Here is a 12,360-nt window from a genome sequence, read left to right on the forward strand (position 1 = left end):
AGCATTTTGTAGTTTATTAGAAATGAAAGCAGTGTAAATATTCGATACAATTTCCCTCAATCTGTCAACAAAACTAAAATACTGTCAACAATTGTCAGTCCTACCATGTCATAGCGCGCACATACAGTTATATTTATCGATTAGTGTATCTTATCAGAATTAATTTACAGTCCTGATATCGTGACATTACAAAAATAAAATCTAAAATCAAATATTACAATGTAGAGAATGTTTTAGTGTAGAATCAGAATGGAAACGGATAACGTTACATGCAACCTCATTTTTAAAAAAAGCCCTTTATAACAGGGTGACATCATAACATTTCAAAATAAAAGTAGTGGGCTCTTAGTAACAACCGCAGAAAAAGACGATCCTTAAGACATCAAGAGTGCACCTCTAGCTCTGTTTGTCAGTAAAGATGCATCTTCTACACACAATCCCACGCAAGCATTGGTCTAGTCTAACTGTATACATGAAAGATGATGTTCCTTTGATGTTCTTTTGATCTGCACAGTATCACTAGATAAACATCATCCACTTCATTTTCTGCTTTCTGGCAAAGTGTTGCTGAAACATCTGGGCCGTGACCAAACGCTTGAACTGCATACAGAATCCACACCGGTATCTACAGCATGCCGACCATACTGCATCCATTTTAGTACCTACACATTTAGAAAAAGGTATGCAAAGCCATTTCGACGCACTACATTCAATACATACTGAAGCATGAACACTGACACGTTGTCTGTTGTCCGGATTTCACCTGGAATTGTGGGGTAAATTTTCTTATTCTCATCGATTCTGTGCTGAAACAAATATTCATAGAGTATTAAAAAAAAAGCTGGCATTTAAAGCGTATTCATTTGAGAAATTTTGACATACACAAATTTCAGAATCGGTATTCTGAAAACGCCTACTCGTCCAGTAGGATGTAAAGGCATTTGGTCACGGCACTGCTGTGCATTATACATCGACGCCTTGATATAACATATGACTCCACCTTCTAGCTTTATAAAGCCCACTGCCGGCTACACATTACACACTGGACCCTCCTGGACTATGGGACAATTTAGGAATGCACTTTTGGTGGCTTGATGGAGCAGATTGTGTAACTGTGAAGAGTTTGCCTTTTATTTAAACCTTGTATTTATTCAGGGAATAGGTTTGCTGAGCGTGCCCAGATTTCCCTGGCCGGTCCCATGGTCCATAGTCCAAACATCAGGACTCTAATTCCATTAAGACTCGAGCTCAAATTAAGCACCTGCAGTGACTCCCGAACACACAAGTCGTGCTGCTTCCCCTTTTTTTCCCCAACGAGCGAAGGAAGACTGGAGATGAGGCGGTATGAATTTTAAGAATACTGCTGCTGTCAGATAAAAACCTTCAACCTTCATATTAACACTCTTGATTTCAGGTAAACACTCATGCCTTCTTGAAACTTTATCATGGGTTTGGCCCTAGGATAATTAAACCTGCTCTAGCTATAAGCGCCCATGTAAACCTTCAGTTCAAGTAAAAACATTTAAAAAAAAAAAAAAAAAATCACCAAAATCGGAGTTAGAAGGGTTTTCTGGCACAGCAGCAACATATGCACAGTCGAAGAAAACTGGAGGCTACAAAACTGCAAAAATAATCTGCTGGTCTGAGCTGATGTGATGAACATTTAGTCACATCAGCCTTTATTTTCTACTTCCAATCGTGAAAAAAAGGGTCTACGGCCTTGGTTTTAGTATTGCTGACTGCTGGATGATGACTTGATAGAGCTTAAAAAAAAAAGAAAAAAAAAAGAGGTGCTTCAAGGTTGACGGCATGCTCCGTCCGACTAACTTAGCTGTCCTTGTGCAACGTCTGATGAAGATGCAGATAGAGTGGTTTCTTTGTCAGGAGCTGCAGTTTCTTCCTCTTGAAGTCGGTGGGCTTCTTGTACCTGAGGTTCAACGACAGAAATGCTTTATGATCCTTATCACACAAAGGAATCCCATGAAATATTCAGACTAAAATATACAGTATACTATGGATCACTTACAGCTCAATTACGATGGGACCAGGCTTGATCTCATCCATTTCCATGAAGGCAAAACATTTTGTGCTGGTAAACCTCTTCTTGGGTTTGTAGTGCTTGAATTCGAAGAAGATAGCTGCCCCTGGAGGAAGAAATGATTGCACTGTTAGGTTTACAGTATGTCACTTTGGCTAACAGTGTCAGCCAAATGCCTACAGTGTAAATGTGTGTGTTGTAAGGCGGCACCTTTCGGTAGTCTCTCCACATGTCTCTGGATCTCTACATCAGTACTGAAGTGGATGTAGGTGTCTTCCTTCCTGGTGGCCACAGGAGTGTCCTGCACTGGGTTCACATCTACACCATTCACATCTGCAGGGACAGACACAGAGGACATGATTTCTAGTAGAAAAGACATTTTCTATAATGAGACAGTAGGAAAGCTGAGAGGGCCAAAGTAGAAGAACCACAAGCAGAGAAAAGAGTCTGGCTGGAATCAGTCTGAAGCCAGCAGGAGTTTGTGAGTTTCCATTACAATAGTAAACATTCATGTGAAATGTGTATGTGGGATGGGAACTTTACCTTTTACACTAATGGTCATGTAAGGATCGATGCATTGCCCTGCATCCTTCAACCCAATTTTGTCAATCTTTAAGGTAAGTAGTGTCATCCCAGGCTCTGAAGGTAACCGTGGCAACAATGTACCTGGAAAGGACAAAGGTTACAGAAATTAACAGCTGTGCACAGTACTTAAATACTGAAAATTGAACAATTATTGGTAGTAGAACATAGTCTGCATAGCAATACCCTACTAAAATTCATAGAATGGCAGGCATTTTCTTTTTTCGTTCACATTTGGTCTATTCGGCAACAAGTTCTATGCACATTTCCATTGAAAAGCTGTGATAAAACGTCTACCATGCAGTGGAGGACGAATATAAAAGACACTTTGGTCAAGCCGTACCTTGCAAAGCTGCAAATGAAGCAGGTGGGGAGGAGAGCGAGTGATGAAGCCATGCACAGCACCGACAGAAGGAACAGAAGAGAGACACACACACATAATATACACACACAATCAGGACCACAGGACAACGTGACAAAAATGGCAGAACGAAGCAGTTCAGTTGTGGGTGGGGGAAGCTGTGGTCATACAGTACCGGGCACTCTGGGGGGAAAGGCCTCCGGACCGCCGGCTCCTGCTGCAGCATCCTCCTCCTCCTCCAGCTCCAGGTTCTCCTCCTCCCCTGGAGCCAGGATTTTCCTGACGGAGAGGGGACGGAAAGTTCCATCAGTGGAAAAATCGGGTTGATACAGCAGCAGAGAGAAGGGTGTAGAATATAAAAGGATAAGAATAGAACAAATATAGGGGATTGAAGGTAATATAAGTGGATGCAATGAAAGCATCATTAGCTGTTCACATGATCCGGTGTTTAGATTGGAGTATATATGTACTTAACTGTGTGCAGACATGCAAATGTGTATTATAAGCTGTTCACATTATCAAAAATTACAGATGGAGGTAACATATGTACAGAAATGTGTCCAGATGTGCAATGGTGCATTGTAAACTACTCACTTTTTCAGAGTATACTGACAGATTTAAGTAGCATAAATGTATGACTATTTCCAGAAATATGCAATGGCTCATATACAGTGATATGTACAGAAATATGTGCATTAACACAGATCAGATTTTGATACTGCACATGGAGAATCATATTTTAGACTTACCTCAAGGGCACTGGCTGGACATCAAAGGGAAATTCTTTGTTGTAGGTCAGTACATTTTGAATAACTGTTGACAAAAGGAAGAAACCTTGAGTAAAATAAAATAGTCAGAATAACCCAATGATGGCACGAGGATTAACAATGTGACACTTTCTTCCCAGTGGGTAAACTTACTGGGTTCCAGTTTCTTCAGGTCTTCTAACTTGAACTCCTCCTTTGACTGTGTGCACTAAGGAAAAACAGACAGGGCATGTTCAATACTCTGCATCTTTAGGAAGAAAGCAGTCATTTCTAAGCCCTTAGATATAAACAGTATGTATATATTGACAATGAACAAAGGAATCAAAACTTGTTGAATGTTGAAAGAAATACAAGAGAGGATCATATGATACAAACCTGCAGACTCGCACTTCTCATCTCCAAGCATGTTGCAAACTTCCCTAATGTTTTCTAAGGTAAAAAACAGAACAATGGTTAGAATATGTAAAAAAAAAAATTTAAAAAAAAAGAGAGGTTAGAGAGAGAAGATGTTCTGTCATTTACCTTTTGCTCTTCTGTGAAGTCAGATGAATTTGGTGACTGGACCTCTTTCTGCAGCTGCCGGGCCAAGCTAGGACCAACATGAACACAGTTAGAAGTACATGCATGCTTTACAGTGAAACTCCCTTGTATTGTGAGGCGGCCGCACTGATGCGTGGCTGGAGGCGACATCAAATGCATTTGCGCCCCCTGCTGGCCAAAGAGAGAAGGTGCGGCGATCTACATTTTGGATTATAATTAAATGTCATTTGCGATGATAAATCCATTAAGTTGACGACCAGATCGCTGCTCGAAAAGGCGTAGAGACCCTCACTGTTCATCCTGCCTGCAAGCAGCAGCCATTCCTCTCTAAACAGATGAAAACCCCACCCATAACAATGAGAGGGTGTGGCTCACTATTTCTCAATATTCTGAGAAATGTTGGCCCATTCTTGCACTGCATGACACAGAATATTACACCACATGCAGCTGTAGTTATATTTTCCCAAACAGGCCAAACAGGCTTATTAAAGAACTCTCCATCAACCAGACTGTGGTGAATGAAGTTGACTGGGATGCATTATGGTAGGCTACTTGCACGGCTTGTGCAACACTGCCACACATGCACGTCATGGATGGGTAGGGTTTGTTTACTCTTGTGAAAACTGACTGACAGATCAGAGGCTAACTTCGTGCAAAGCGTCACCATGCATGAACTATCTCCTATGGGCTATTTGCCTGCACATCAGAAGACAGCCGCGGATGGATTTGGCGGAGCTACAGAGAAACAGAAGCATGCGGTGCTGTTTCAAGGATATAAACCAGCTGCGGAGAGTCACGATACACATGTTGATTGCAACTTACATTTGGTACTCATCTATAGCCTCCACTAATTGTCCCCACGAATCAAAGTCTGTGCCTTTCCTAAAACTGGCGTGCCACTTCTGAATAGTCTTGTTGACATCAGACATTTTCACAGGGCGGGTGTGCGCGCGCTCTCAGGTCAGCATCGCCGATTATATGAATCTACAAGCCTTGCAGCATCGTCGTCACCCAGGTATCTGCTGTCCAGAGGCGCACAGATAAACCGGTGACACCCCGACCAAGCCCTTCTGCCTGCTCACCCTAATATCGCATCCGTGATAGAAAGGAAGTCCCGCCTAATAAAGGGGGTGCGCGCGTTTTGGAATAGGGAGTCGCCCGAATGGACGGGAATATTACTAAACCCGCACAATTTCATAATATTCTATTTATATTGGCGATTAAATTGTTCTATGCTAGTATAATTACGAGAGGCCGTGGTTTACAGTGATTTTTGAACAGCTACGAGGTGTTGTTAGGCACCAGGGCGGCGACACGACGTTGTAGTACAAAAACAAATGTTCAAGGAATCTTTTTTTAACAAGAATATTATTTTTTCGCCAAGTGTTTGAAGAGAAGATGAAGAAAGTGTTTGCTAAGCGACACACCGGTATGGGTGGGTGCTTTTCTGTTGGCGCATTAATTGTTAATAAGTCACAGGTGTGCTTTTATCACTTTCTTCCAAGAAAGGATAAAGACATTAAGATTAGAACAGAAAAAAGAAACAAAAGGACCAGAGGGTTTGCATTGCAAACATATACAGAGGAACAGATGATAATTTTATAGACAATAAGTTAAAAGTATATTAAATGTATCAGGTATTTTACAAAGGCTTCGAACGTGATTCAGCCGGTCAGAGCAAAGGAGTGCAACTATCAGCTGTATGGTTAAAAGTTATCTCTGTTAGTTTAATTGTATATAATTGTATTTTATTATTGCAAGTATTTTAAGGCAGTGAATACCCCCGTACACCACCTGTCTCCGAGATGAGTCTCGCGAACTAAACAATCTCGTGAACTCGCGAGATAGCCTGTAACTGCAAGGCTGTCAAGTCAGCCAGAATATAGGAACTTCCGGTTACAACTTTACAAATTTTTGACGAACATTCCAACGTTTTTGAAGTAAAACCTGAGTAAAACAAAATACCAAATTAAGAATAAAGAATATAGTGAATGACTAATATGTATTAAATTCAAATACAACTGTATTTTTTCTTAAAGGTCCTTTTCAGAGCATATGTATTGTAGGCCTATGTAAGATGCAATATTTTTAGGGCTTTCAAAAATACACAGGGAAAGACCCAATCACTAAACATATAACAGACAACTTGAAAGGATGTCTACGATGTAGAAAATGTCAATTTAATTCGCAAATGCTATGGAAGGGGAGGTTCGGTCGGACAGAAAAAAACAATAATTTTTATTTTATTTTATTTTGACGACAAATCACCTGACTTCCGGTTTTATTCTGGCTACCACTCTCTAACTTGACGCAGTTCGAGTTCCTTGGGGCAGAGGCTCTGAAAAACGGAAACTACACTGTTATTGTTTAGTTTTTGGTTAGCTGGCTTGTTAGCCAGTGACAGAATGAGATAAAATGGACATTGTAACATCTGATTCTTGTGCAGCTGAAGAGGACGAGTGTGCAAACACTGAGGCTTGTTGTCTGATGCGAGTCGGAAGAAATTCAGACTGGCTTCGTTTGCTCGACAACACAGAGGTGCAGTTTGCTAACTAGCTAACTTTCATTTACAGCTTGCGTCGTTAAGATAGCGTTAAATTCAACTTAGTTACCTGAAATTTTACGTTACTCCTTTGTAGTTCTCTTTTTGTTCTCATTACTCCTTCTTTATCGAAGAGTGGTAATGTTAATTCATTAGCTCAATCAACGAAACTGTGGATAACCAACTAGATTAATGTTATTGGTTACCATTGTTGTGTTTTTGTTGTGCACTGTCTAGATAACGATTGGACGTGGTTTAGACGTCACTTACCAGCTCTTGTCTCCAAGCTGTCCCCTAATGATCTCCAGACTACACTGTATTTTCAAGCAAATGGAAGATGGCCAGTGGACAGTGACAGACACAAAGGTAGCCCAGTTTCTGTGTGCTCAAGTTTAAATATGACGCTAACAAGTGCAGCTAATAAAGACTGTGTGTCTTTTCTTTCTCAGAGTCTCAATGGTGTGTCGGTGAATGGACAGCGCATACCTGTTGAGACAGTTAAAGGCCTAAGGCTTGGGGACTCAGTACAACTTGGGGTTCCTGTTGTTGGAACCAAAGTTGAGTATGAGTACATACTCGTCAAGCGGCCCCTCAAAGACATTAAACCCTACCTAGCGAAGGTACATAGTGAGAATGCCAACACAGCCTTTATATCCAAAAGGACAAAGAGGAAATTCAACACGGATGAAGTTGAGCCTTCTACCTCATCGAAGCCCAAACTCTATCGCTGCACTTCATCAGACAAGTCACTTGCACAACCTTGCCCTCCGGTGGAACATCAGCCGAGGCCCAGCCAACCAGAGGAAACTGGTCCTAGTGCACAAGTCCAAGGAGTAGACCGACCCTCAGACGGCTGCGGCAGTCCCAATGACCTGGACAACTTGCAGATGTATGTCGGACCGTCTAATTCCTTTGTGTCACTGCAAATGAGACCCAGTCTTTTGTAGATATGCATGGAGCGGCCGTTGTGATTACATTGTGAATCGAACATTTGATGTATGTTTTTTTGCAGGTACAGCCAGAACATCCTGATGCTGCGGGAGCGGGTTGATGACACCCAGAGGCGGGTAGCGTCACTGGAGCCACAGCAGGTCGACCCGCTCAAAGAGGAGCAGGTCAGGGAGCTGCAGAGCCAGCTGGAGACGCTCAGGGCCAAGATGCACAGGATGGAAACGTTAGAAAAGTCCTTCAGTGAAACCAAGAAGCAGCTAGAGGTGAGACACTTGACTCAATAGATCCTTTCACACATGGAAGACACAGCTTTGCCAGATTAACTTCTCTGACTTTTGTTTGTGGTATACAGTTTGTCTAGACATAAGAAAATGTTGCAGTTTAATATGTTATACCAGGGAAGCATATAACCCATAAGAGCATCATTTTCTGTGAGTCAGTGTTATACGCACAATACTCTGCTAAACAGAGGACTAACCTGTCATGTTTTTTGGTGTAAAGGCACAGAAAACACGGCAGCAAGATGAGCTTCTGAAAAAACAGTTGGATGACGCTATGCAAGAGGTAGGCTAACTGGCACAGAAATGTAGCTCTTACATAATGATGTATACCGACATTTCACTTTGGTACGACGTTTTCATTTTTCAACACATTTACCTGATGTGACTTCATTACCTTTATTTACCAATATACAGGATCGGATATAACAAAACATGAATGTGTATTTTCAGTGTTTTTGTGTGTATTTGCCAATCTGCTGTAGTTTGTATATGTGTTAGAATTATGAGACTCTGAAGTAAAACAAAACTTTGCATGATAATTGAGTCAGACACCAGCACTGAAAACTATAAATGTAATTCCAGAGTGATAGACTGCTGAAAATATTTGTTGCTAATAGATAAAAGGGAATGTGATGTCCTGACTGGTTTTACTGTCAGTCAATTATAAGAATGCAAATGCAACCCCAAACCATATAATATGTATCTAAATGTGATGCATCAAAATGTTACCAATGTAGTGTTTATGGTGTAGTCTTCATACATGAGTGAATTTGACTAACTGTTTTGTAAATCTGTTTATGCCCTTAGCAAAAGAAAGTTATAGAAGAGCTCGCCCTTTCTCGGCAAGGCTTTGAAGAGGTTCTCTTGGCCAAAAACAAAGAGTTGGAAGTGACTAAGGTATGCTGCTATATTCACAGTAACTTTACCTTTTGCACTTCTGCATATTTGGGTATGGCCTCAGCAGAATTCTGAGGCTTGGAAATTACACTGAAATCTTTCCCTGTTTGTAGGAGGAAAAGGAGAAGGCAAGAGCCCAAAAAGAGGAAGTAGTCACACAAGTGACCGAGGTGCTGGAGAATGAACTTCAGTGCATCATTTGCTCTGAGCTCTTCATCGAGGTAGGACTAACAGTCATTCAGTGTTAGTCTACAGAAATGGCATCCTTCTTGTTATCATCTATTGCATTTTTACATTTTAAGTACAAATCCTTTTCTGGGCAACAACTACGTGAGCAGACAAGTTGTGATTACCTTATTCAAGTTCCTCAAATATCTGCAATGAAAAGTAAAATCAAAAATCCTCCCACCCCCACTACTAACTGTAGTATTTGTCATTTTTGGATGCCTAATTTGGATTTGATGTTTTTTTTGGCTTGGCACTCCTCAATAGTGGCAGCTGCTGCACTCTCACCCTCCCCTAGACCTTACGCGTTTGTATCTTAATTGTTTTCCCCTACAGGCGGTCATCCTGAACTGCGCTCATAGCTTCTGCTTTCACTGCATCAAGGAGTGGCGTAAAAGGAAAGACGAGTGTCCCATCTGCCGGCAGGTCATTCAGTCTCAGACCCGCTGCCTGGCGCTGGACAACTGCATCGACAGCATGGTGGACAACCTGAGCCTCGACATGAAGGCCAGGCGGCAGACGCTCATCACTGAGAGGAAAGGTGAGAGGTGCGTTACCAAGGACCTTCATTAGTATCCCACAGTCGACACGGCCAGGAACAGCCTTGAAAAGTCTAAGCAGGGGAATGATGAATGAGTTATGTTCGGCCCGCCCGCAACAGCAACCAGATGAGATGGCCTTGAGCAAAGCACTTGACCCCCAGTTCCTATAGTGAAGCTGCTCAGAGGCAAGCAGTAAAGGAATATAGGTGTGAATGTGTTTAACTATGAATGCGAGGCAGGTGGTGCTGAAGCAAAACCCTTCCCTGGATAAATAAAGGTTGAAAAAATAACACATCCATCTATTTTTCAACAGTGATTAAATTAGTGAATATATTCAGGTTTACAGTTGATGAAAGAATAGTGATCAGAATACAGATATTTAAAAAGGTTATTATTAGACTACTCAGAAACATGTTTGAAAGGGGGAAAAGGCATTTTGTTTTCCCAATGCTGCATTCTGATTTCAAACCAAAAATAGTCAAAAAGCAAGGCATTCTGATTCACCTCAAAGGTGTGTACATACGGCTATGTGTTCAATTTGATGAGAAATAGGAAATTTTGATGTCACGTTTATGTTATTGTACAAAATCGAATTGTGCAAGCGAGTTTTTAGCATTAGGGTCATCACAAGTGCTCTTCCCTCACAAAGTGTAACCATGCTAAAGGCACATGGAGTTTATTCCCATTTTAGATTTCAAATTCATGTGAAGGACGTCAGGGCACGAGGCACCGCTCACCTCGAGGGGGGGAAAAGTGCAGAGACTCGGGAGGAAGGATGTTGCTTTTTCTAATGTTTGTGAAGAAAGGCTCTCATTGTGTCTTTCTGCGTTCACCAGCAGCAAACCCTGCAGAGGTGATGGTGATCCACGATGACGACAGCAGCAGGAGCAGCGACAGCGACGGGAGCATGGTGTCCGTAGGTAGCAGCTTCAGCTCTGTGGTCTCTTTGGACACAGACAGCAGCGTCCGCTCGGAGTCCAGTCCATTCTTCAATAGTTACTCAGATGCAAGTGTTGATGAACTTGAGGATTAGCCCCTTTTCCAGTTGGGCAGTGGTGAGAGTTGGACTTTTTTTGGTGTCAAAGTTTGCATTTCCTTGGAATGTTCCTGGGACATCGCAGACAAAGCTTGGTCTCATCAGGAGTCCAGCGTTCAGATTAAGCTACAGTTCATGTTTTTCTTTTTGTATTATGATTAGTTGGTTGTCTTATTGTCTTTGTTTATTTTCAACAAAAGGAATAAAGTTTCTTCCTATGCATTTTCGCACTCAAAGTCATTACCTGCCTGTATGTTTTGATACAAACCTTGACTTGTACAAGCATTGATTCATACACTGGTTCTTATGAACTGGTAAACTTCATCTGGTAGTAGTCGTAGTAACCTTGTTCTTCTTTGATGATGCCTGACTTCACAAGTTGTGACATGTGAATGACCTTTCAACAGAGAGACAGAGGAGGGCAAACAGAAAAGAACGCTCTGGTGGGATTCCAAAGGTGGAGCACTTAACCACTTAATCTGGGCGCAACCTATCAGGTTTTGTGGTGGAAAAATTGCCAAAAAGCCTTTGGCTGTGCATGAATCATAAAACATAAACAGTAATGTCATGATACTGTGATTCCTAAAGCATGATCAAACCACATGCATCACCAAAAAGGTTGGCATTTTTACTTGACTTACTTATTTTGCTCTTGGTCGGTTATTGGTCCTGACAAGCACCCAAACGCAGTTATCTCCTATCTATACGATGTTAATGTGATCGATGTACCATTTCATGGAGTTTACAGCAAAAACGCTTCAAGATTTTTGCATTCAATCTTGGTTGGTGTAATCTAGACACAAGATGGCGCCAGTTAAACAAAAGCAGATAGTAGATATGATGTACTGTACAATTGTTCATATTTTGTGATGCAAGGCTATTTTTTCAAGCTCGTAGTTCATTTGAGAACTTTGACATGTGCCACAAGCCTTGTCATGCATTGTCATAATATGCAAGGCAAAATAAAATTTTCAGTCAAATGTGAAGAAAAAGTCTGCAAGGATATCATCTTTATAAAGGTTTTTTTGGTCATTGATGTCACTCCGTTGCTTCCTACAGTACACCTGCAAAATGGTATCCAGAAATGTACTGCATACTACTGATAACTTCCAAAATGCTATATGTATCTATTTGGTGGGGAAGGTTATCTGATGTTCATTGGTCATTTAAAAAAAAAAACATGATTACATTTCTCTAAATATTGCTGTTTTGTAAAGCTTAAAATCAGTCAAAATTTAAATAATATTCAACAATGAGTTTTGCATGCCAACCATCACTTTCAGAGCGGGTGTCACATGTTTCAAATGGCCTTCATGGAAGGAAACTCTTCCAACTGCTAAATCCGTCTATCTTTTGGTAATTTCACACATGCGGCAATGTTGCCTAGCAACTAATGCAACAGCTCCTTGCGCTCTGAAAGCAAATGGAAGTGTGATAGCACCATCCCCAACGGTGATGCAGGAAATATGGCACACGCTCCTCACAGACAGATAGGTGCTGTGTGTTGCTGTGTGAACTCCCTGTACGTGCTCCTGCGTTTAATTCTACCATAAATAATGATGGCATGTGTTCAATACTCCAATACCAAATCTCTTATC

At 41.3% G+C, this 12,360-nt stretch overlaps 2 protein-coding genes across 5 annotated transcripts; one reads left to right on the forward strand and one right to left on the reverse strand.

The window, feature by feature from the left end:
- Positions 1 to 4: 4 nt before the first annotated feature.
- aida (axin interactor, dorsalization associated) lies at positions 5 to 5,337 on the reverse strand. Its single transcript, XM_071537227.1, has 10 exons — positions 5,111 to 5,337; positions 4,271 to 4,337; positions 4,124 to 4,177; positions 3,902 to 3,956; positions 3,731 to 3,794; positions 3,157 to 3,260; positions 2,582 to 2,704; positions 2,249 to 2,371; positions 2,027 to 2,144; positions 5 to 1,927 (listed from the first exon to the last, which is right to left on the reverse strand). The coding sequence occupies exons 1-10, from the start codon at positions 5,215 to 5,217 to the stop codon at positions 1,828 to 1,830; spliced, it is 915 nt and encodes a 304-aa protein (XP_071393328.1). The 5' UTR covers positions 5,218 to 5,337; the 3' UTR covers positions 5 to 1,827.
- A 1,289-nt stretch (positions 5,338 to 6,626) lies between these two features.
- Positions 6,627 to 10,984, forward strand: rnf8 (ring finger protein 8, E3 ubiquitin protein ligase). Of its 4 annotated transcripts, none has more exons than XM_071537232.1 (9): positions 6,627 to 6,826; positions 7,068 to 7,196; positions 7,280 to 7,719; positions 7,843 to 8,044; positions 8,283 to 8,345; positions 8,870 to 8,959; positions 9,073 to 9,180; positions 9,521 to 9,725; positions 10,563 to 10,984. In XM_071537232.1, exons 1-9 carry the CDS (start codon positions 6,704 to 6,706, stop codon positions 10,757 to 10,759), a joined length of 1,557 nt encoding a protein of 518 aa, XP_071393333.1. In that variant the 5' UTR covers positions 6,627 to 6,703; the 3' UTR covers positions 10,760 to 10,984. The 4 variants fall into 4 exon arrangements, with proteins under 4 accessions (XP_071393333.1, XP_071393334.1, XP_071393335.1 ...); XM_071537233.1 differs by having other exon boundaries at positions 10,566 to 10,984; XM_071537234.1 differs by having other exon boundaries at positions 9,521 to 9,732; positions 10,563 to 10,733.
- Positions 10,985 to 12,360: the final 1,376 nt, after the last annotated feature.

Source organism: Centroberyx affinis, unplaced genomic scaffold, assembly GCF_046629955.1.
Source record: "Centroberyx affinis isolate AG114_WGS23_722 - 3 ecotype Tasmania unplaced genomic scaffold, CSIRO-AGI_Caff_v1 ptg002997l_1, whole genome shotgun sequence".
NCBI classification, from domain to species: domain Eukaryota; kingdom Metazoa; phylum Chordata; class Actinopteri; order Beryciformes; family Berycidae; genus Centroberyx; species Centroberyx affinis.

Bases quoted from the DNA above. Each gene is read 5' to 3' on its own strand.
- aida (XM_071537227.1), bottom strand. From the start codon at position 5,217: ATGTCTGATGTCAACAAGACTATTCAGAAGTGGCACGCCAGTTTTAGG. The intron at 3,957-4,123 runs GTTTGTATCATA...GTTTTTCCTTAG, and splicing joins TGAGAAGTGCGAGTCTGCAG to TGCACACAGTCAAAGGAGGA. The intron at 2,372-2,581 runs GTAAAGTTCCCA...CTGTCCCTGCAG, and splicing joins CATGACCATTAGTGTAAAAG to ATGTGAATGGTGTAGATGTG.
- rnf8 (XM_071537232.1), top strand. From the start codon at position 6,704: ATGGACATTGTAACATCTGATTCTTGTGCAGCTGAAGAGGACGAGTGT. The intron at 8,045-8,282 runs GTGAGACACTTG...TTTGGTGTAAAG, and splicing joins AAACCAAGAAGCAGCTAGAG to GCACAGAAAACACGGCAGCA. The intron at 8,346-8,869 runs GTAGGCTAACTG...TTATGCCCTTAG, and splicing joins TGGATGACGCTATGCAAGAG to CAAAAGAAAGTTATAGAAGA.